Genomic DNA, 24,216 nt, shown 5'->3' with positions numbered 1-24,216 from the left:
TATAACTTTAAATTCATTATAACCTTGTTTTTTTTTTTTTGTTGTTCTATGATTTACATACTTACCAAGTAAATATTCTTAAAATATTTTTTAACTATTTTTTATAAACCTTTAAGTTAAAAATAAAAATCAATTAAATAGAATTTAAAAATAACTTTAGAAATAGTTTAAAAATTGAATAGTAGCTTAACTACCAAAGTGTGTTTTCTCATGAGTGCTGACAATTTAACTTTATAAATAGTTGCTACATGTTTAGATGTATATAGAAACTACAGCTTCTGTTCATCAATACGAAAACAAGAATAAATCAAAATTAAAATATTCAAGTGGATCAGGTAATCCTGACGAAACTTCATCTGGATACAGTTCTCGTGAAAGTTTTCTTGATCCTATGCAACCAGTTTCAATCAGTTCACAAAAAGATACAGCCCTACTAACAAAGTTTAACAAATCAAATAATTCTATTCCTACTGAGGAATTCACATCAGACAACAAATCTGATAGCGAAAATCTTAACTCTCAGCCATCCCTCACATGGCGTGTATCACCAAGTAGGTGTTGTCAGCACCATGAGTCAATTATGGAAATCAATGATCAGTTGTTGTTACAAAATAGATTGCTTGAAGAACATAATGCTAATTTGAGAGAAGAACTTCAATTGGCAAGGAGATTTTATCAATGCACACTTTCAGAGCTCAGCTCACAGCTTGCTAGGGGTAAAGTATGAGTTATTAAATATTGTGTATACTTCCAGAAAGTATTTGCTTATTTGGTTTATTAACCTTATGATGTTTTGTTTTCTCAAAGTTATAGTAGGTTAACATAAATTAATGGAGTATTCAATATTATTGCTTGATTTGAAAGAAATAGTTGAAAATTTTAAAACAAGTTTTTGATTTCTTAAAAACATTTCTCAAAAATTTCATCACACAAATATTTGCACTTTTTTAAGAAAAGTTCGCCATATTTTTCTTTTAAATAACTTTTCAACTCTTTTTTGTCTTTATTTTTAATATTCAATTTTAGTTAAAAAAAAAAAAAAAAAAATAGAATATTAAAATGAATAATTGTTTTTGCATAATTTTAGCTGAAAACCATATAAAGTATTTGAGTGAAGCCATTGATGCAAATGCAGAAGCTGTTGCAGTAAGTTGTAGCTTTCTTTTTTAAACTCTATAAAGCAAAAAGATCATCTTTCTGTTAATTTGCAAATGTATTTTTAATTTTGATATATGTTTTGATATATGTTTTGATATATGCTTTGATTGTTTTCAAACAAAGTTTTACTAGTGCACTCCTTTTTTTTAAACAGTTTTTAACCAAAAATTTTTTTTTTGAAGGGAACCCAAAATAAAGATTATTTTGGATCTTCTGTAAAGTTACAGAGCAGTTTTGATCGAGATAGTTTTGATTGCTCTTCATCTAGTGTAATCACATCCACTCCTAGAGCAGCAGTTGACATAACTGCATCACGATCAAAAATTCTCCATGGCAGAAGTTTTATAAAAATGAAAGAAGTAAACAGCATTTTTTTTTTTTTTTTTTTTTTCAGAGTTTGCATACATTTTGCTAAAAATTTCCTCTTTTTTTTCTTCTAGGGTTTTTGAATTTTAAGTTAAATAGTTATTTTTATTAAAACTGATGGTTAATAAAATATTAGCCATTTGTTAAAATATACTTGTAGCAGTTACTTGAGCGTAATCAGCTTTTGAAGACAGATATCCAAAAGTTAAAAGTAAGAACAGATTTGACTCGTTCATCAAGTGTCCCTGCCCTAAATAATAAGGTGAGCTTTTTATCTTTTTATTCTTGATCATTTTTACCCCATAGAATTTTGAATCAAAAAAAAAAAATAATAACCACACTTTTGTGAGTTTTGGGAACATGAGGGGTTAGAGCATTTCAATTATTGATGCAGTAATTTTTTCATGTTTTGAACTTAAAAGGAAAACATCAGAATAAATAACATCAGCATTATTTGTGTAATCACACTTTTGTACCTTTTGTGATATATTTTGAACTTAGGTGCTGTGAAACTGTAGAGATATAGTAAGATATATTCTACTATATCTCTATGCATATCATAGTGACATAAGATATAGGCAATTGGTGCCATAAGTAAATATCAAAAAAGTTAAAGTATGTATTTGGGTGGAGTTGAAAGAAATTAAATAAACACTTTCTAATTGGTTTATTTAGGCATTTTTACCAAAATATAGAGGATGTATAAATTAAAAATTTAAGCTACTAACTCAAAACCACCAAATATGGCCTAAGTAATTGATATGACAATGATGTTGTGTTTAAGCATCATGTTTTAACCTTTTTCTTAAAATAAATTGAATTAAGAATTTCAGCGTTGTCCAATGAACTTTTATTTTTAACACAGTAAAGACTCTGTTATAAGCTTACTGTTAATAAAAATTGCATCAAGGTCGCATTAGGATCATTCTATTAATGAGCTATTTTTTGATTATCATGTTAAAATTTACAGGAATTTTTTTTTTCTTGAAGACACATCGTCAAAGTAAAGTCTTTATGCAACCATTAAATCTATCAAGTCTTTTTTGCTTAAAAACTTAAACTGTTGAAGTTAAATGAAGTTTCAAATGATTTCATTGATTTAAGAGAAATTCTGTTGAATTTGTTATCAGCATTTATTTGTATAGCAAAAATAAAAAAAGTTTCTACTTGTAAAATTACACCGCATAAGTTCTTTATTTTTTTTAAAAATATTTTTTAGGTTTTGCCTGATGTAAAGCAAAAATCAGAGATGAGAAACCATTCTGTTAAAAATAGCCGCCTTCTTATGGATGGAAATTTATCTCATGAAAACAAAGCTGAGGTTTGAGACAATTTTCAGTCTTAGACACAAAAATTTTTATCTAATTTTCTATTGATAAACAAATCAGTTTTCACAACTAAAACTACTAGTCATAATGGTAGAGTTTTATAAAATCTTTTCTCGACACGATTAAAAGAATAAACAATTTGCAATAACTTTAAATTTGTCAAGGTGACATGGTCATCTTCACCAAGCAATATTATTTGGAGTTAAATCTCGATGAACAATAAACTTCTCTTTGTGAATGTGAACCTAATAGCTTTAATTTCGTCAAGCTGACTTACAAATCATAAAACTTAATGTGAATATTTTTTTAAAAAATGTTCAGGTTACTACATCATTTCATTTAAGTATCTCCCTTCAAATACGATATGCTTTTTGAAGCTATTTATATTTCCATTCTATTTGTTTCTTTCCTTAAGGCTGATAGACTGCAGTTGAGAACCACTCCCAGATGATCTTGTATTTAATATGGACAGAATTAGTCATGGATTAAACGAAGTATATGCATATTTTAATGCAGATATATACAGAAAAACAAAAACAATTATTTCATTTATTTATTTTAAATTTCGTTTTATGAAATGTTTTTTTTATTTTAATTATTTTTAATGTCAACGAGCAACAGAGGTTTGAAACGTTTTTATGTTCTTTTTATCACTCGCTGTGTTGTTGTTCTTTAGTAAATTAAATATTTTAAAACTATTTTTAGTTTTATAAGGAATTTGACGTAGATATTTTTTTTATCTGAAATTTATTTAATACGAGAAACTGGATATTTTAAATGTAAACAGCGATTTTTATAATTTACTTTCCTATTCCAACCTCACTTTGAGATTTAAGGATCAGGGAACGAGGAAGTATTTGATGGATGAGACAAATACAAATGCTATTATTTCAAAGAAAACATTTACTAAAGTTTAATAAATCCATAGCTTTGAAAATTCATTAAAGAAAATTCCCTCCTCCTCGGTTTACTAAAGGTATACGATTAAAACACGCTATAAAATGTTCCGATGATAAAGAAAAACTTTCTGAAGACACAGCTCTTAGTGGCGGGCGTACACACGATTTTTGTAGCAATATTGCGTCCGGAAGTAAAAACATCTGTTTCCACACTGTCCAAACAGCGCATACGGTCGGACGATTCCATTGCAGCATCTTTCGTAAGTCAAGTCTCTACATTTTAATCCGCATCTCACGTGGTTTGGGGGACCTAATTTAATTTTAATTCAGTTAAACGAAGTATTTTAGGCATGGCTAAAAAAGTTGTCTATAAAAATGTGGTTAATTTTATGAAAGAGGATTTTTGAATCTTCGAAATATTATAAATAAATTCTAAATTATTGGTTTAATATAAATTTTCAATTCAGTAATGTTTTAAAAAATAAGCAACACTTTGTTCAACTTACACTTGAGAAGATGTATATCTACCGTAACATCACTTTGAGACTGAGAATCATCACTAATGTGATTGGTTGATATGCCAGAAGCAAAGATTACAAGGAAAACGACCATCAAAAGCTTCATGGCTAAGGAATTCTAAGTATATAAGTAATCAAATCATCGTTAAAAAAAACCAGAGCATTTTTACCAGCGTTTTTTATATTGAATGTTAAAATGATGAAGAGTTCTTACCTGCTTTGTAATCACCTGAAGGTTTTGTAAAAGAGCATCTTGTTTTGAATACAACTTGGATCTATTTATACGAAACACGGGGGGGAGCAGGAGCGTTGTTGGTTTAGGTTAACCCCTGTAATTATTTTTAGTTAACAACTTTAATTGGAAAATTCCACTCGCAGCACTTAAGAAGCCGCACAATTCGGTAGCCATAGGAAATGATTTTGAGAAACCATATTGCTTGATTAATGAACTTTTTAAGAATAACGTTATGTCAAAAGCGTTATTAAGATATTTCCTTACTTTTAAAGTAAGTCATGGCGTATGGTTTTTTCGTTAGCAACAAAGAATGACGAATAATAACAAATAAAGTACAAGCTTTTTAAAAATCAGTTTTCTTAAATATATTGAACATGAAATAAATAATAAATTAAGAAACAAAGTTAGAACTAATACCTTAAATTTTATATTAACCTTTAAAAAAATTTTGAATTAGTCAAACTAATTTAAATCCATTAAATTTATTTTCCAAGTGCAGCAAAGTCATACATGAGGCAATCAACGGTAAAAAGTCATATGCGACATATATGTTCTAACTGTTCTCTAAAAAATGCTAGACACTAATGACTGCCTCCCAGAAAATCTTTTGAAAATTTAAATATTTTTGGCAAACCAACTGACAAATAAATACTTCTAGATAAGAAAGAAAGTTGAAACAAATATTGAAAAAGATAAATTAATTCTTTTACTTTATTTAAAGGAAAAATTTTCAGTTACAAAACATCGGTGAAAAATTACAACCACTTTCTTATGTTTGGTTAAAGCCTGGTGCCCTAAATTTCTACATTCTGTCGGGACTAAGCAAATTTTAGTCTTGTAAATATTAGTTTTGAAATTTGCATTTTCATTAACAACTTTACATATTTTCCGTTTTTTTTTTTGCTTTTTTGTTTAAGTATATTTCCTATTTATTAACATAAAATAAAATAAGTCTTTGTAAAAGACTCACTTTAAAAAAGAAAGTTTAGAAAACGATGACGTCATAACGAATGATCAGTGATTAATTCGTAACCTTCACGTTTGGAAAATAGGAGAAAACTCATTCTGTAAGCATAGAAATGTGTAGAAATGGCTGAAACGCATTCAATGAGTGCAAAATGTATCTCAAGTTTACACTTGTTTTCAAAAGTATTTATTTCTAAAAGTATTCTGTGGAGCTCAATACTTCATTCCTTAATTTGTATAGTAAGAGTTAAAATCTTAGGCTCAATTATTCCCACATTGACTTTTAGGGACTCTTAATCCCCTATTTATTATCTTCTTATTACTAATCTATGCATTCCATCACCTGAGTATGCGGTATTAAAGATATTTAAGCCTATTTTCAGAATCCAAAATTTTTAATCCATATATCAATTCTGTTAAGCAATTAAATGGCTATTAAAAACACTAAATTGATTGCGGTCACTATATGTATATATATATATATATTTTTTCAACCTCAAGGAAAAAATTTTCGCTAACCTTCGGTAAATAGAAGGAGCAAAAAAGTGAAAACACTGCTGTTGATGTTAGGTAGTTCCTACATCAAATTTTTCCTCTGCCGCAAAGATAGCAGGTGATGATCAACATAGGGTACCTCTATTTTTTACATTTATCAGGGATAAATGGGATCATCAATCAGGGATAGTCTTAAAGATGGCTCTAATAAACACTTAAAAATTAATTCAAAAGTTGTTAGAAATAAAATCCAATTTTTTTCTTTACATTTTATAGTTAAAAAACTAAGTTTATTTCTACCTTTTAAAGAAAAAAAAATATTTTCCATCGTTTTGTGAAATCCATTTTGGAAGTCATGTTGGAACCCAGCTAACAATTCTAAGTTTTTATTTTCGCTGAAGAATTCAAAAATCCTAAAATAAACTTAACATGAATTAACACTCAAATATTTAATCCCCTCAGTCTCATAGAATTTGTAAACAACTGAACTAAACCATTTACACAGCAAAAACCTTATTAATAAAGCCAACTGAATTTTAAAAGTTTATTAAATTAAAATGCAGCCAATTCAGATTAAAAGATATATTTGTGTTGATTTTAAACCCTCAATTGCACCATTTTTTCTTAATATATACTTAAAATTTTACTTAGTTCCTTGATTTTATATATATATATATATATATATATATATATATATATATATATATATATATATATATATATATATTGTGAGGAGGAAAAATGAGAAAATTGTAAATATCTTTAAGTTTTTACCCGGCTCAAACATATAACATTTGAACGAAGAAAAGAGCGAGTCAATCAAATTGGTTGGATGAACAGGTTCAATGAATAAGTCCCACAATTAGTGTTTAAAACTGTTTTCGCAAATACGACTAGAAATACAATGTTATAAAGTTTAACTAATAAAGTTCTCAAAAGTTCTGTAGCCATTCTAAGACAAACACTAATCGAAGGAAAACTTGTAAAACTTGTTTTAAAATACCATGGCTCAGAGGTCGAAACAAGAGTAATAAACGAACTTAGAGAAAAAGAAATCTATTGTCTGTACGAGAATCCAAGATAACATCTGCGGACAGATAGAAAAGGAAGGGTTGAGAAAATCTTATACCTTTTTTGGGGAGATTTTGATGAAGTAATTTAAAGATAGCTTTTGAAGATGTATTAAGAAAGAGTTTTTAGGAGATTTTGAGTAATTCTCTAGAGAATTTTATGAGAAAAGAGTTTTAAGAGATTTTAAAGAGGATCTTCTGAGAAAAGATTTTTGAAGGTTTAAAGAGAATTTTATGAGAAGACTTTATGGGCATTTTAAAGAGAACCTTATAAGAACAGTTGGTAAGAAAAGATATTTGAGTGATTTTAAATATGCGTTATTATCTGTATTAATGTATTGTCATTTGTATAAGATAATATTGAGAGATTATATATATTGATGAGAAATAGTTAAGAATATTTGCTAAGGAAAATAAGGGAAGAAAAACCTGTTCTTAGTATTACTTTATGCGTTAATAACAGTTATTGAAAAGTCTGATACTCCTACCGCGCTCCTGTCATATCTGCGCTACACACTGACAGTCCTTCCTCTATGTATCATATCTGTGTTACCCTCACACTCACATCACAGTTGTCATTACAATATCTGCGCTCACGCTCACATCGCTGTTGTCCCACACTTCTGCATCACTCTAGATAACTCTCTAATCACACAAAGATATCTAAAAAAATATGTAACATAAAAACCCTTATTTTACATATTTTTTTAGGATTTCTATTTAACACAATAATAGAATAACTTAAATAAAAAAAGCTTCGTTAAATCAACATCGTTGCAACAGCAATAAACATCAAAACTAATTTTTATAAGTATTTCCGACATGTTTTTGAATTGATTCAGCGTTGATTGTTGCATATTTTGCGTAAAGTTCATTTACGATTAGTATTTTGTTTTTGTTTTAGGCTGCTTATGGGGATTTGGATATCAACTAGTTTTTTATAGGTGTATTGGTTGACTATAGTTTGTGTATATCAACAACAATCATCGCCAACTTGCAACCTTGGTACAACAACAAGGCAGTTGCAATATGTTGCAACTTCAGAAAGAAATCTTACAATAAAAAGCTTTTCCTGTTTAATACTTCAATGTTACTTTGATATAGATAATGCTTCTACCACCTAATTCTTGTGACCTTGCTTTCACTACCTTATTCTTGTTAGCCTATCTCTATCTTATGGGTCGCCATCATTGATTTTTTAACAGCTGTAAAAAACACCTAGGTTTTTCGTAGTTAAATTATTTTTAACGGTATTTGAAGACAACTTTTTCGCGGATTTCGTTATAAATATTTCATATTACTTAACCTTTTGATTGGCTTTCACTTGAAAAAGTTCTCGCCCATCGCAGTTATTTTTTTGACCTACCAGATCTTAGATGATGTTAAATGCCACCTGTCGTCTTAAATGTTTTCAGAGCATTTCTGACGTAATTTTCGGAAATTAAGTCTCCTTGCTATTTCTCTGTTGCCGGTGTTAAAGCCATCCTGTTAATTTACAACATACTCCGGTGTCTTTTTTACTTACAGTTGGTAAGACGAAATTGATAAAAAAGAAATGGGCTCATCACCATGTTGATTTCTATTAACGTTTAACAGCGGAAACAAACTTTTTCTAAATTTCGTGCTGTTGACAAGAAATATCTATTATTAAGTAGCTAGAAACTTTTGTAACGTTCAAAATTAAAAAACTTAAATCAACAACTTTTCGCAACATCTCTTAAAAAATTAAACATTTGTTCAACATTCTTAGTGTTTTAGGGCGACAAAGAGGAGTGGATTCCGCTAAGAATGCATTGAGAGTACTGTTAGCAAATGTTCCCTCATTTGAAACTGAAACCAAAAAATAAAACCCTAATAATCAGTTTCTGCATTTGATAAAGGTGAATGAATCACGGAATTAAGATAATGATAAATAAAATAAGAACGTATAAATATACAAGAAATAAATGATAAATTCTTCCGAATGACGCGTAGAATAGGATACAATTGACGTATTAATGTCACTGTGTTTATTTGTTTTCTTTAGTCTTCGTATTTCACTGTTTAACTTGGATTTCTCATATTAAAAAATTGACGAAATAAACGAGCAGCCAAAAGAAAAAGATTTTTTTTCAAGAGACGTTTACTTTGAAAGATTAAAAAGGTAAAAATTAAATTTTATTTTATTCAAATAATTTCATTTTACGTAAATACATTTTTTTTTATTTAAGAATTTTATTACAGCCTACGGTTTGCTATTTATAGGAATATATATTTTCATTTTTATTCATACATACTGATAATTTAAAATTTTGTGGCGTTAAATCTAAGGGCGCGTTAAGTCTTAGGATGGTTTAAGCTTTCTTTTTAAATAACTTATCTATCACTGCAATCAACATCAAGTAAATTCAACCAAGCTTAAGCAAAGTAAGTAACAAACCATCTAGGTTTTTGTTTGCTCATTAGTTGCTTTTTAAAATTCCTCTTTTTTAAAAATGTCTGCGTTGAACAAATTGCTTTTTGATAAAAGCTTTATGTTGATCAGCTGATAATAAAAAGCTCCAATTAAAATATATAAAATTATCTACATTTTTTCACTAAATATTTTGTATTTCAATCAATCATCAAACTGAGCGTTGTATTTGTATAAACTTTTCATTTATTTGATTAACAATTTCATTAGTGGGGCAGGTTCGTCCGAAAGGCGATTAAATACATGATCGTGTGGTTGCAAAGGTCACAAACATAAAAAAAAACACTCAAGCAGAAGTATATTTTTATCAACTTATCAGTTCTAATTGTGATTATTAATAAGTATATTATTAATATTAAGAGAAAAAGTTAAGAGTCGTTATGACTACAGTGTTATGACTAGTCGTTATGGTACCAAAACAGTAGATAAGATTTAATTTAACTAGTCAGCATAATTTCAAATGATCAGACTTTTTAAACTTGTGTGTTATACAACACAAACCCCTCGAGAGAAAGGAGGACACTCACCGGTAGGGATTTCCCAACCCGCTGGGTAGTCAGGGAAGTCACAGGGTGAAATCCTGTTGTTTACGAAAAACGTTATTTTTTTTTGTGTTTTATAAAGTCGTAAACATATAAATTTTTTAAAATAGGAATAAAACACAACAACGGTTTCATATACAACTTTTTAATCGTTTTTTAAATCATGCGCAAAAACAACTAAATGAACCCCATCAACATATCTACAGGAAGGTTAGCAACCAGAACGTTTACCCTATTGCCACCGTCCCTGGGCTCGAGAGGTCTACCTAAGTATGTTTATAGGGTCTGTTTCATACTATAAACGAGCCTGACGCGCCAAAGGCATACATGTTATCAACGATGTTTACGTAAACACGAATGTACTATTTAAAATTAACTAAGTAAATATTTAGAAACATTTAAAGATGATAAAATAGTATTCATAGCTATATATTCCTCATAAAAAAAGAAGAAGCCATACTGAAGCCTTTTCAAAAATCTTTTAAACGTTATCTATGTAAAAATATAAATAATTTTCAAGATGTTATAAATTTAAAAAAAAAAAAATTTTAAGATTTAAAAAGAAAATAATAAAATTCAAATAAATATTTCAAAAACAAATAAAAGTTTTATTATAATTTCTGCTGTTTTTCAATTGCCATTCGCTAACAAACCGATACTTTTCTGAAACATTGAATTCTTTGAGTTGTAATATCTTTCGTGGAATGAAAAAATACAGTTGGCCATATTACGAGATCCCGTTGTTTTGACACGGAAACAAATTATTGTCTCCTCAACTCAGTTCAAGGGAATTTGTCGCCGTAGGTTTCTTGATACATATGTGTGTATGTGTGTGTTTATTTTATATATATATATATATGTATGTATGTATATATATATATATATATATATATATATATATATATATATATATATATATATATATATATATATATATATATATATATAGACACACCCAAATCTTAATTTTAGTAATACAAAACTTGTATCAATAATAATTTTAATGTACCGAAGTAGTGTCAAATTTGCTACTGGCAAAAATCACTGATCCTAATTTTTACCAGAATTATAGCACTCGTTTTTTGAACCTACTCTCTCCCCCCCCCCCCCCCTCCATGATAAATAGCACACTTGATTTTGGACACACAAAAACGAATATAAAACGTGTGCGAATCGTTTTGTTTTTCATGTAAAACTTGCATGTAAAGTTATTTGTAAAGTTACTTAGTAACCAACCTTTAATTAAAGCAACGTTCCATGCAAATAATTGCCGAATGACTTTATCTTATAGTAATGGACACTAGCGTCATTAAATTCTATAATATATTCTATAATCAAAAGTATCTTTTAGCTACCTTAACCATGTATCTATTTTAGCTCCCTTAACCATGTATCTATTTTAGCCACCTTAACTATGCACATTATACTAGGCAGAAAAAAGATTGATCATCCAATAAGATTTCAGTTTGTAGTAGTAACACAAGACAGTTCATGTGTACAGTATATACTTACCACATATTTGCATCTATTTGTTTGTATTTAAGTTTATTAAAATTGTTTTTTTTTCTTTCCATTTTTAGAGCATGAGGGTTGTAGTTTTACTAGTGTTTTTCTATGGAGTTTGTAGCAAGCCTACCAGTAAAGTAAGTTTTGATACATCTGAACAAGAATGTCTGCCTTGTAATACAGATTACTGTCCTAAAATAGAGTGTAAGTTTGGTGTAACCAAAGACAAATGTGGTTGTTGTGATACTTGTCTTCGAGATGAAGGTGATACTTGTGGTGGGATTGGTGAGGCACATGGTATTTGCAGAGAAGGGCTTATATGTCAAATTCGCCATCCAACTTCTCAAAGGAATCTCTTCATAGACCAATCAATGAAAATAGGGCGGTGTGAACCAGGTAATATCTATAGTTCTATGATTGATTTAAGGGGGTTAAACGCTGTATCTAATCTTTTCTTTTACCTCTTTTTATCATCTCTTATCTCCTACTGATGTATTTATCTAGAATTTTAAAACATTATTGTTTACAGTTTCTTTGTAAACACTATATTTCATGCCAAAATATATCCATACTGCTGATTTTTTCTCTTAAACCAACTTTATATTTTATTGTTCTTTAGAGGTTTGCAGCAACACTGTTTGTGGCATGCATCAATGGTGCAAGAAAGTTGAAAACTTGCCTGTATGCTATTGTAGAGATGATTGTGAATCTGATGAAGAAAAGTTGTGCAGTTTGAATGGTACAAAATTTAAAAATATTTGTGATCTTCGCAGGAGAGAATGTCAATTGCAAGAGAAGATTCCCCACATTTCATGCAAAGGTAATTAGTTGATATGTTTAAAAAAGTTTAAAAAAAGTTTTGATGTCAAGTTAAAATGTCTTCAAATATTTAACTTGCATCAGAGTGTTTATTTTTTATTGTGCTACTATTATTACAGATTGTTATCGTCCTACAGAAAGTAAACTAGAAACTATTGAATCTGGTACCATCTTAAATACATCAAGGATGTGTGAAAAAGAGTAAGATCACTTTGTTTATTATAAAAGATCACTTTGTTTATTATAAAATCTACTGTTTGATGCTGATAATAGTTTTACTTCTATGTTTTCAGAATTTAACATGTGTCATTTTTTTTAGAGAATGTGTAAATGGGTTATTTAAAATATTCTTGGATGACACTTGTTTAAAAGCAGAAGGTTTTTCTTGTTCAGAAAGCTCATACCTCCATCAGGGTATTTCCTGCTCTGATGGATATTTTTGTAATATAACTAAATTTGAGGAACACCCTGAGTATGGTTATCCAAATCTTGGGCAATGCAATAAAATTGAAGCTTGTAAGTTTTTATTTTCATAGTTTATCTTCTTATATAGATGTATGTATGTGATCTTTATTTTTAGGTTGTGTTCTCTTACGCTTTATTATAATTGCTTTTATGTTAAAAGTTTGTTGATTCATTTTACTTTGATCTTTATTTTTAGTAGGTTTTTTTTTTGTATTATTTTAGCAAAATGCTATTTTGAAGGAAAGCAATACAACTTTGGTGAAAAATTTGTAAACGACAATTGCACAGGTTACTGCAAATGCAATGGATTGTCAAACATAGCTTGTGTTTCTCTATGCCCTCCTGTATTTGTTAATTGCAATTCAGATGAAATTAGGGTGCAGGTTTCTGAGAGAGCTTCAGAGAAATGCTTTTGCGAAAGACCTACTTGCATGAAAAAGTGTAAGTGTAGGATTTAAATTTGACTTTATTCTACTCTTCTTAGTATGATTTAGCTGGCAGGAATTGAAATGAGAAGTTTTAGGAGGTCAATGTCTTCCCATAAAAAACCTAAAAAACTGACTGTTAAGTACTTTATTTGATTTGAATTTTTTTTAGCTGAAATATGTAAATTTGCAGCTGATTCTGGTTCTTGTTATGGATATTTTCCACGATGGCATTTTGATCCTTCAACCAAGACTTGCAAGGAATTTATATATGGTGGTTGTCAGGGTAACAAAAATAATTTTGCAACAAAAGATGAATGCTTGAAATTCTGTGGGGCTGAAGGTTTGTGTTTAATAACAGTTTTTATTGTTTCTAATTTAGCTGGGATAAGATGTTTTTAAAATATTGATTTGTAGTTTAAATACAATAGGGTGTACTTGTTTATATGTTGTTGACTGACTTTTTTTAAAGATGAATTAGCAGAAGTAGCAAAGAGGAGAAGATTTTCCTACCCAGTTAGAAAAAGACAAGAAAGAATAATGAGTATGATTTGACTTTAAATTATAAAAAATAAATTACTACAATCTATCCTGACAAAACACTGCAATCTGCATTGATGAAATTATGTTTACAACAAAAGGCTCTAAAATTTTTCAAAAATCGATACAAAATCAATGATACAAAATCTTTATGAATTTTAAAGATGTTCTATAAGACTCCTATGCAAACTCAAAAGTCTTTAGAAATTCTGTAGGATCTCTTTCCAGGGTATATTTGGAATTCAGACACTAAATTTAAATGATTGTTAAAAAAAACTCTTTTTTTTTTTTTCCTGTGTTTTATACAAAATATGATATACATAAAACTTTTATTACTTGAACATTCAATAAAATTCTATGTCAAAATAAATTTAAAAATAGCTTAACAATATTTTTTTTTTGAGGCAATAAAACAATGACCATAAGTGGATTGGTAATTTTGCCTACAACTGTAGAAATTCCTCCAAAATCATGCTTAGTTGTGCGTTTTCAAGATGTAACTTTAGCAGATATTTCATCTCGACTCATAGCAACTCAAGTTGTTCATTTCAATGAGGTTTTGACTATAGATGCAATTGATTACAGCATAAATAGTAAGATGCCATTACCAGAAGATATTAACAGAATATATTCAGTGAGTGCAGTTTTAAACATAGGTTGGTGTAGTAAAACTGGAGAAAATGAAAAATACATTGAAAAAAAGGATTACCTTTCTGATGTGAGAAACACAGTTGTGTTAAATAACAACAAAGATGAATATATAAAAGATATCAATATTAAGTGCTACGGTGAGTCATTGAAAGTCACTTTCAACAAAAAGATAAGTTTTTTTATAATATAATTTTGTAGTAATATTGTTCCATATCTGATTAAACAAAAAAAGTTGATCTATAGATTAATAGCCTTAATTGTTTTAAAGTGCTTCAGTAAAATGAAAAAAATCTATAAAGATCCTTTAAAATCTTTGTTTTATTTAAATTTTTAATTTTAAAATCATTATCTGTTTTTAGATTGTGATGAAAAGATGGTTTCACTTAATGGAATACAAATGGATTGTAAGCAAAGATTATATTGAAAAACGTTTATCATCAATAATTAAAAATGTTAAAATTGATGAAACTTTCTTGAAAATTTATCAATTTTACAAGCTTTTGTATTTAATTTAATATCATTTATGTAATGATGATTTTAAAATTGTGGCTACTAAATCATACTAATTTGTTTAGCTCCCATTGGAGAATCTGAAGTTGAAATGGTAAAAAAAGATGATGATGAGTTAAGTGGTGATGATGACACTGGAGATTATAATGAAAAGATGATTGTTGGAAAAGTTGAAGGTCCTCAAAGGAGTAAGCTACAATTTAATTGAAAATGTTTTATAATTTACTCTTAACGTAAATTTTTAAAGCAATATGCTTTTACACTACCTTTGATAACTTTTATACAAGACAGTTTATTATTGATATTAGAAGTTTTATTTTATCTTTTCTTTAGGCTGGTCACAATCAATTGGATTTCCTGAAGGTCCAAAATTTGGTGGGTTTTATTTAAATATGTCAAATGTCAAAATGAAATCAAGTCAAGATTTTTAAATTGAGTGCTCACATTAAATGAGCACTCAATTTAAAAATCTTGACTTGAAGTTTTAATTTTATGTTTTACTCACCTAGGAAATGAAATGATGTTGATAAGTGGTAAAATAATTTTTCCTGATGTTCCTAAAATCAATGCATCATCTTGCTTAAGAATATCCCTAAAGGATGTTACTGTTGCAGATTCCCACTCAATAACTATAGCATCAGTTTATGTTAATGCATCTAGTATTGAAGGCAAAGAGTATGAATATGTTCTTGAATCTAAAAAGCCACTAGATGAAGAGCTGAACCGAAGATTTACTGTTTTTGCATTACTGAATGTAAACTGGTGCCCAACTGGAGACTCTTTGAAATGGATTAAAAAAGGAGATTATCTTACAGATACAGCCTTCTCAGTTGAACTCCAGAAAAACATAAGTATTTATAAGCAGGATGTACACCTTATCTGTTATGGTAAATCAGTTTTATAATTGGAATTTTGTTTTGTAGCTTGATATATTATTTTATAGTTTAATGAATTGTTTTTGAAATGTTTTGTTTGTATAAAATAAAATATTACTCATTTAAACTGGTTTTCTGAAAAAACTTTATACTTGTTGTTTTTACATTATACAAAGTACATTTTTTCAGATTGTGAAGTTAAGCCAAATTTTAAGGAAGGAGATAACAAAGACAGAATAAGAGGTTTAAAAAGTTTATTACATTCTTTTCTTTGTGCTTCTGATATAAGGTTTATCAGGCTCAATGTTTGCAGAAATCAATAGCATCTTAGATAAAATTTTACTAGGAAAAAAAAAAAGTAATATTAAACTTTTAAACTTTTATATTCTTAGGCTTTTTAGCATTGAAAAAAAAGTCTTGCTTGGATAAAAAGACAGAATCAGTTCGGAATCATGGAGAAACATGGTTTCCTGATGTATGCACATCATGTGTATGTGATGATGGATTTTCTGCATGTGCAATTAAAAGCTGTGTATCTAATTGTACTACTGCACCAATTCAAAAGCCTGGAGAGTGTTGCCCTCAATGTTTAAACACTTGTTTACATAATAGTAAAGTTTATAATGATGGTGATGAATGGTCGCTTGATTCTTGCACTAGATGCAGTTGTGTTAAAGGAGAGAAAATATGTTCTACAGTTGATTGCTTGCCTGAAAGTATGTTATCTTGTGATAACCCTACTTTGGTTGATGGCGAATGTTGCAAAACTTGTCCTACACTTTTCTCTTCGCCTGAAGTTTATAAAGAGTGTTTTGATGAAAAGTTAAATGCTACCTATCAGCATGGAGATGAGTGGAAACAAGATGATTGTGTTTCATGCAAATGTAACGATGGTTTTTCTGCGTGTGCTGCAAAGTCTTGTGTTTCCAATTGTGCCAATCCAATAAAAATACCTGGAGAATGCTGTTCACAATGTCCAACATGTACATATGACAATAAAACATATCAGAATGCAGAAAAATGGTCCCCAAACCCATGCATGCATTGTCGTTGCGTTGAAGGACAAAGTCTGTGTTCAATTTTTGATTGCTTACCTGATTACATGTTATCTTGTGAAAATCCAGTAAAGCTGGAAGGGGAATGTTGCAAATCATGTCCTGAAACCTCTGATTCTGCATTTAAAATTTGCACAGATAAAAATACAGGGAAAAAGTATAGTGTGGGGGAGTCTTGGAACCAAGATCCTTGTAATGAATGTAAATGTACTCATGAAGGAACTGTGTGCCAAACTTCTGAATGTACTAAACTTAGTTGTGATAATCCTGTTCAAGTGGCTGGACAATGTTGTCCTGTTTGTGCACCTCCAAAAGAATGTCTATATGAAGTAACAAACAAAACATATCGCCATGGTAATTTATTTTTCGTTCATTATCATTCTCTCTGTTTTTAAAATATCAGGTATAATTTCTGGTTTATTAATATAGAAATATATTTAAGGAGAAGAATGGAACTCTCCAGATTTTTGCGGTTTTTGCGTATGTGATCATGGTACTGCTATGTGTGCAACATCTATGTGTGCTATCCCACCATGCTCAAATGGTGAGATTATTACCATACCAGGAAAGTGTTGTCCTGTGTGCTCAACATCAAATGTCTGCAGAGACCCCAACAATGGCCGAGCATATACAGAGGATGAGACATGGCAAAATATTAATTGTGAAATATGTAAATGTACTTCAGATCGAACCATTTGTGAAAATCCAGTGACAAATCTAGAAGACTGTGAAAGCAGTGCAAAGTTAACTAAAAACTGTGATGCTGTATGTTTAAAAAAAAAGACCAATGAGGCCAAATGCAAAAATTTTGATGAATCTTTCCCAATCGGCAGTGTGATAAAAAGAGATTGTAATACATGGTGAAATATTTTACAGTTTGCTTTTTTTTAACTTTAAATAGCGTTTGCCTAATAATATACAATATACTTTTGATAAACTACAGATCAAATAATTTCCTTAGTCTGTTAGTTTATCAAAAATTTTTACAGAAACAGGTATTGTGATATACATGGCTGGAATATTTTTTTTTTTTTTTTTTTCAGCGTTTGCATTGAAAATGATATATGGGCGTGTACAAAAATGGCTTGCCTACCTAAGGAAGATATTCTACCAACAGTAAATATACCTGAGGATCAAGCAGGAGATGATGACGGTAGGTGTAAAATATATTTCTTTGTATTTACTTGATAAACAATAATTACCAAAGAGTTTGAAAATTTAAAAGTCTTCCAAACAATTTTTTGTAAAAGTAATTACTTTATTTATACATACATACACACACACACACACATATATATATATATATATATATATATATATATATATATATATATATATATATATATATATATATATATATATATATATATATATATATATATATATACTTTGTATTAAAATTTATATTTATATAAATTTTTGAAAATGGTTCACTTTTTTTTTTAAATATTCACTAAACTGTTAGACAAAATAAGTTGGTTAAATGGTATTGATTGGTGGTAAGTACTTTTTAAAATATGTTTGATAAATTAAAAGTTGTACTTTGTTTTAGACCCATAAACACTCGATCCTGACTTCGTGAAACATCTCAGTTTCGCAACTTTACGTTTTTAACGACTTTTATTTTTAAGTTGTTGTTGTGATTGTCGTATTGTTATTTATATTATTATTACGTGTAAATATTGTTTTTATTTTTTAGTTTCATACTTTTATATATCCAGCGATGTTTTTTCTGTGCAAACTTTTTATAAATGTTTTGTAAATTTATTTTATAAAGATAAGCGCATATTTTGTTGCTCAGAACAGCATAATAATAATATATATGATATAAAATCACTCCGTAACTTTTTACTTAGTTTATAGGATTTTTGAATTTCTACTTGTCTTTTCAGTTATTAATCTCACTTCATTTTTTTACGGTTGTCCTCTTATGCAACCTTAATCAATTGAGTTTCTGGGAATCAGTTTTCTGACAGTTGCTTTTACACCTTTTTTTTTTTTTTTTTCCCCTAAATGTAAGTTTCTCACTTTATTTGAAGAAATACATCATCACAACCATCGTTAACGCTCCTTCAAGTCTGAGCCTTTAACCGAGTTCTTTTGAAACCTTTGGTCATTTTTTTTTGTATTCTATCAGGTTGACAAAAAAAATTATAAGAAAATCAAGGTAATCAAAGGCAAGTACCGATGTTTGCAATCAAACAACGTGTTTTCATCAGTTTTCATAAAAGTTCAAAATTTAGGCTAAATATCGCGAATTTAAACACTTTCAACGAATTCTTTTTAAAACTTTGGTTGTTTTTTAATGTGTTTTATCAGGCTGAGCAAGCATTATTACCCTTAAGCATTATTATTGTTAAGAAAGCAAGTTAAGAATGCTAAATGATTGTAAGATCCCATGAATTTACTTTCTTTAAAACATCAAATCTTTACATTGTACCTCCCTGGTAAAAAAACACAAAAAAAACACAAAGATAAACATTTGAAACAATTTTTTTTATAAAAATACAGACAAAATACATTAAATAACACGCAAACAATAGTTTATGGGTTGGAAATGATTACTTCAAAGAGAGACTTTGAGAAGCTTCACTATCGCCTAGTATTAGTCTCTGAGTAGGTACCATTATATTACCGAAAGCAGGAAAAATCTCCCTTTTTCACAGGAAATTTTTTCTCGGGAAATTCTTTTACGAATTTTATACGTGGTTCTGAGTTCGGGGAAATTTTTTTTTGTGGAGGCTTCTAACAGTCGAGTTTCCTGTACCACGGGAATGTTAAACAAGTCTCTTGCTGAACAGGAATTTGAAAGGGAAATTCTCGAAAAATTAACATCCAATAAATGCAACTACTCTTAGAATATAATTCTAATGCATAAAATACCAGTAGTAGTTGCCTTTGTTAGTTTAAACATGATTAAAAAAGTGTTTGAAAACAAAATCAGTTTTTCACCAAGACAGACATGATCAATGTTTTATGTAATGAATGTGAACAAAATTTCTTAAACAAGTTGAGAAACATCTCATTTATGATCAGTGCTATTCAAGTTGCAACTTGCAATGGTTTTGAGATATGAAATGATGAAAAACAGCATGACAATGAAATAGAAAATAACTTAGAGAGTTATGCCTGTTAAAAAGAAGGGACATGGTATGACTTTTTTGGGATTTTATCCACTTCAAGTGAAAGAACCAAACCTAAATTAGTGATAAGTCAAGCGCATTCATGGCCAAACGACCACATACAAAAGCTTACTTTGGTGAGCTTGACTATAAACTAGGTTGCCAAACAAGATTTGCCATTTAGAAAAGTTGACAGTTAAGATTTCTATAAAAATATTCAAAATCTAACAAAGGGGAAATATAATCTGATTTCTGCACAATGTCTCGCTCATTTATACCAAAGATGTAGCAATCAAACAGATGTAGCAATCAACATTAAAAAATTGAAAAAAAAATTTTTACATGGACAATGGGACTATAAGTTAGCCTTTACAATTGACTTATAGATATCAAGAAGCAGTAATGCTTTCCAATCACTTACTTGTCATTATGTCAAAAGAATTTAAAGCGCAAAAGATTTCTAACAAGTCAGGAGTCTTTTAGCGAAAAACACCCAGGAGGGGTGTTGGGCAGTTGAAATCAGTTCTTAGTAGTTTTTAGTCAACTTAGTTCAGACCTTAAACGCTGCTTGGAAATAATGTCACACAGTGATAGCTAAGTTTACAACCTGAAGCCAACTCAAGATGAACAATTACAATACCGGGTGGAAATTCTAAAACCTATTTTAGTGTTTTCAACACAAGTTAGTTTATACAATGGAATAAATGTTCATCGTGTTGTACTAAAACTCTATCCTCTGCGGGGCAAGTTGCAAATACTTGAAGAACTCTTTTCTGATCTTTTAGTGATTGTTGATGTGACAGGTCAAATACTTAACAGGTTTCCACATTAAAGAGCATGTGTTTTAGAGTATGCAATAGGTGATTTCCTTGACCCAAGACTTAAGGGATGCCAACTTGCCAAAATTGTAAACAATGACATAGTAAAGGATGCTACAATATAGTCCCTATTCAACTGTACAACCTTGATAAGGCTCAAATTTTCAGCTTCTTACCTGAAGAGAATCAACTGCAATTCTCTGATGAAAAAAATGCAACCATGGTTGCCCTGAAAAAACTCTACTTCAAAGAAAGCAACAGACCCTTAGATAAAGATCATTCCTTTTCCGAAGCTAAGTATGAAGTAGAATGTTAAGTGGATGGTGGATATGAGAAGGAGCTATGGAATATCCTACAATATTGGTAAGACAAACGTATGCAGTGGCCTCACCTTAGCAGTCTGGTAAGGAAATTTCCCTCTACTTCAGCCTCTTTCACTTGAAAGAGGCTGAAGTAGAGGGAAATTCTCATCTGCTGGCCTTCAGAAAAAACAAGCACAAAAATCTCAACACAGAAAAAATAAAAATGCTAGTGTACATGAAAGAATTTAAGAACATATTAAGTTTAGGTAAATTAGTACGTTATAAATGTAATGTAATACTGGTTTTAATTTAAGACATATCAACTGTTCCGCGTATTATTGCTTTTCAGATTTCAAAGTATTTTTGAAGAACGGAAAGATTTTTGTTTATCGGGATATTTTTTAGAAATCTCGTTTATCAGGTTTCTTTATCGATAAGTGGGAAAACCGATTTAAATTTTTTGGGAAATTTAAACGAAATCTCGACCACGGGAATTATTTTCGGGATATTTTTTCGAGCACTCGATCTCGATCTTTTTAAAAGTCGAGGTTCCGATGCTACCTATCCTTGAGACGGTGTACATCAACCGTGTACATTTAAATTTTTCCTCAATCGATATCAATTTACCATTGGTTCAAAATTAAAGCACTGTTCAATATTACAAAAATAATTTAGACAACTTTTTATCTACAAGCAATCGTCATAAGAAACTTGAAGAAAAACTACCATATCCTTAAACTCATAGAAAATAGGTTAAAAAACTCACAGGGGTCAAAGTTCAATAATGATATGATTTAAAAGAAACAAGAAAACAAAAATAAAAATAAATAATCATTAGCAATTCAAAATAGACCCAATAAAATTTCTAAATGTTGATATAGGCGTAATTTCAAGAGCTGTTCAGAAGACTGCTTAACGACGTTTTGATAACAAAAGTCCAAGAAATAATCCACCAACAGCTGCCACAGCTGCCCCACCAATCATAGCAATACCAAGAACACCATCTTTATAAATAAAAATGAAGTTTTAACAAAAATAAAATTAGGGAACTAAACGGAAAAAAATTGTGCTTGAAACAAACTCTCTTAAAGAAATGAAATGCACACACAGAAACTCTTTTTCAAGCAATAATATTTCTTCATGTGACAAAAATATATTAAAAATATGACTAAAAAAATGAGGGAAATAACTAATACAGAGAAATTTAATCAAACCAAGTTCTTATCAACTTTTGTTGTTACCTACCAGATTTCATTTTATCTTCTATAGATTTTTCCAAGTCTTTAGCTTGAGCATTGCGAGGCTCAATGTTCAATAATCTCTTCACGTATCGCAGAGCTTTATCATAGTCCTAGAATCAGTATTTTCAAAAATGTACAACTTTCCATAAAAGGATATAAAATAAAATTAAGACAAAATTTTAAAAATTTTAATTAAAAAAAATAAAATAAAACCTTTCTCTTACCCCCAGTTTGAAATAACCTAAGGCAATAAAATAAAGAAAGTCCCTTGAGTCCATATTTGTTGAGCAGAGAGCTAAATTAACAACAAATAATTCAGAAGTGAAAAAAAAAAGAAAACAATTTTTAAACTACTAATCCAATCAGATCACATCAGTATAAAGATTTTGGATTCCCAAAATCAAAGTGATCCCTAATAAAACTTATCATGAGATCCTTTAAAAAAATATTTTAGAGATTAAATATAATAAAAATATTTTATAGATTAAATAATTTAAAAATCTCATTTGAGATAGCAGAATTAGTTAAGTAATTTACCTTCAAGTAATCCAATTCCTTTCCTAATATCATCTCTGTATTTACTTCTTATTAGGGACCAACCATATTGAAATTGTGTTTCAGGACTCACTTTTCCTGAGCGCAACTCTGTATCATATTTATTTTGAAATCTCTTAGAAAAGAATAAATTTCGTAAATTTGAATAAATAATTTTTTGAAAATAAATAATAAGGCTTTATATAAATAAACATAAAGTTACAAAGAGTAAACACGCTTACCAAATAATCTTCATCGCTAATAAAATCATGAGTGTGAACATCAGCCATAACTTTCTATTCTAAATATATTAGTTGCTCCTTTTTATAAACATTATAAAGATTTTGAAGGCATTTGATTAGTTATTCTGCATTTTGATTTGTTCTGTGAATTTCTAATCTTTATGTTTCTTGATATCTCATTTTTATGATCATAGATATACAAGCATTATCACCCTATCACCTAAAGCTACATGGAGAATGATTGATTTTTGTGTACTCAATGAAAAACTTGCTTTTTAAAAATAAAAACCAAGTGTTAAGAGTTTTATATAACATTATAAATAGGTTTTTAGGGATCACCTGTCTTTTTACTTATATGGAGTAATTTACTTTAATACAAATAAATGAAATAAATAGATAAGTGATAATTTAGCTTATAATTACATTATCTTAAGATTGTTGATAACTTGTGGAAATTTATGTATTAAGAAAAGATTCCTTGATTTAATGCGATTTTTTTTGGCCACGTTGATATTTCTTAGTATATATTTTTTTTATTTGATTAAATCAAAATGGCTAATTGTATTTATTTTCATTGTTTCCTTACCTAAAGAAACCATACTGAATCATAAATTTATCCAAATATAGTTCTGCAGTGTCATGGCGTCATTGTTTCACGGCACCATCTGCCATAGTTCAAATCCATGGCTTACTATATAACAGGCCTTGCCAACGAGCGGCTTGCGTAAAAAACTGGAGGCAAGATAGTTTTATGTTTGAAAAACTAGAAAGCCGTTTTACAAAATAAATACGGGGGTGTTTTTTTTGTAACAATAATAATTATATAACATTAAATAATTATTATAAAATTAACAAAATAATTTTCATTTAAAATTTATTTGATAAAGTTAATTAAAGTTGAATATATATATATATATATATATATATATATATATATATATATATATATATATATATATATATATGCATAAATTTAATATTTGCATAAAATTAACAATAACCAAACACCCGTCATTATTTTAACTAACTTCCAAATTAAAAAAAAAAGTTAGTTGAGAGGTGAAGGATTAAGCAAAGGATTT

The 24,216-nt window shown here is 29.1% G+C and overlaps 3 protein-coding genes across 4 annotated transcripts; 2 read left to right on the top strand and 1 right to left on the bottom strand.

The window, feature by feature from the left end:
- The first annotated feature begins 206 nt into the window (after positions 1–206).
- On the top strand, positions 207–3,773 carry LOC145181133 (uncharacterized). 2 transcript variants are annotated; one of them, XM_090073642.1, is made up of 6 exons: positions 208–716; positions 1,088–1,146; positions 1,341–1,517; positions 1,685–1,786; positions 2,744–2,845; positions 3,268–3,773. In XM_090073642.1, exons 1-6 carry the CDS (start codon positions 257–259, stop codon positions 3,301–3,303), a joined length of 936 nt encoding a protein of 311 aa, XP_089929768.1. In that variant the 5' UTR covers positions 208–256; the 3' UTR covers positions 3,304–3,773. The 2 variants fall into 2 exon arrangements, with proteins under 2 accessions (XP_089929769.1, XP_089929768.1); XM_090073643.1 differs by lacking the exon at positions 2,744–2,845 and having other exon boundaries at positions 207–716.
- A 5,282-nt stretch (positions 3,774–9,055) lies between these two features.
- On the top strand, positions 9,056–18,711 carry LOC149877652 (uncharacterized). The gene is made up of 18 exons (XM_090073641.1): positions 9,056–9,178; positions 11,610–11,931; positions 12,155–12,355; positions 12,474–12,555; positions 12,674–12,870; positions 13,042–13,260; positions 13,417–13,587; positions 13,717–13,788; positions 14,189–14,572; positions 14,795–14,839; positions 15,011–15,133; positions 15,279–15,320; positions 15,455–15,832; positions 16,010–16,063; positions 16,213–17,229; positions 17,318–17,735; positions 17,919–18,028; positions 18,428–18,711. Exons 2-18 carry the CDS (start codon positions 11,613–11,615, stop codon positions 18,433–18,435), a joined length of 3,840 nt encoding a protein of 1,279 aa, XP_089929767.1. The 5' UTR covers positions 9,056–9,178; positions 11,610–11,612; the 3' UTR covers positions 18,436–18,711.
- A 3,177-nt stretch (positions 18,712–21,888) lies between these two features.
- On the bottom strand, positions 21,889–23,866 carry LOC145181647 (mitochondrial fission 1 protein-like). The gene is made up of 6 exons (XM_090073992.1): positions 23,721–23,866; positions 23,135–23,193; positions 22,896–23,028; positions 22,583–22,653; positions 22,363–22,468; positions 21,889–22,121 (listed from the first exon to the last, which is right to left on the bottom strand). Exons 2-6 carry the CDS (start codon positions 23,180–23,182, stop codon positions 22,030–22,032), a joined length of 450 nt encoding a protein of 149 aa, XP_089930118.1. The 5' UTR covers positions 23,183–23,193; positions 23,721–23,866; the 3' UTR covers positions 21,889–22,029.
- Between the last annotated feature and the right edge of the window lie 350 nt (positions 23,867–24,216).

Source organism: Hydra viridissima, unplaced genomic scaffold (genome assembly GCF_058129835.1).
Source record: "Hydra viridissima isolate aposymbiotic clone 2 unplaced genomic scaffold, HvirCarnegie_v1 scaffold_16, whole genome shotgun sequence".
Classification (NCBI taxonomy): Eukaryota; Metazoa; Cnidaria; class Hydrozoa; order Anthoathecata; family Hydridae; genus Hydra; species Hydra viridissima.
The sequence above is the reverse complement of the archived record's forward strand: the minus strand, read 5'-3'. Positions and strand labels throughout refer to the sequence as shown.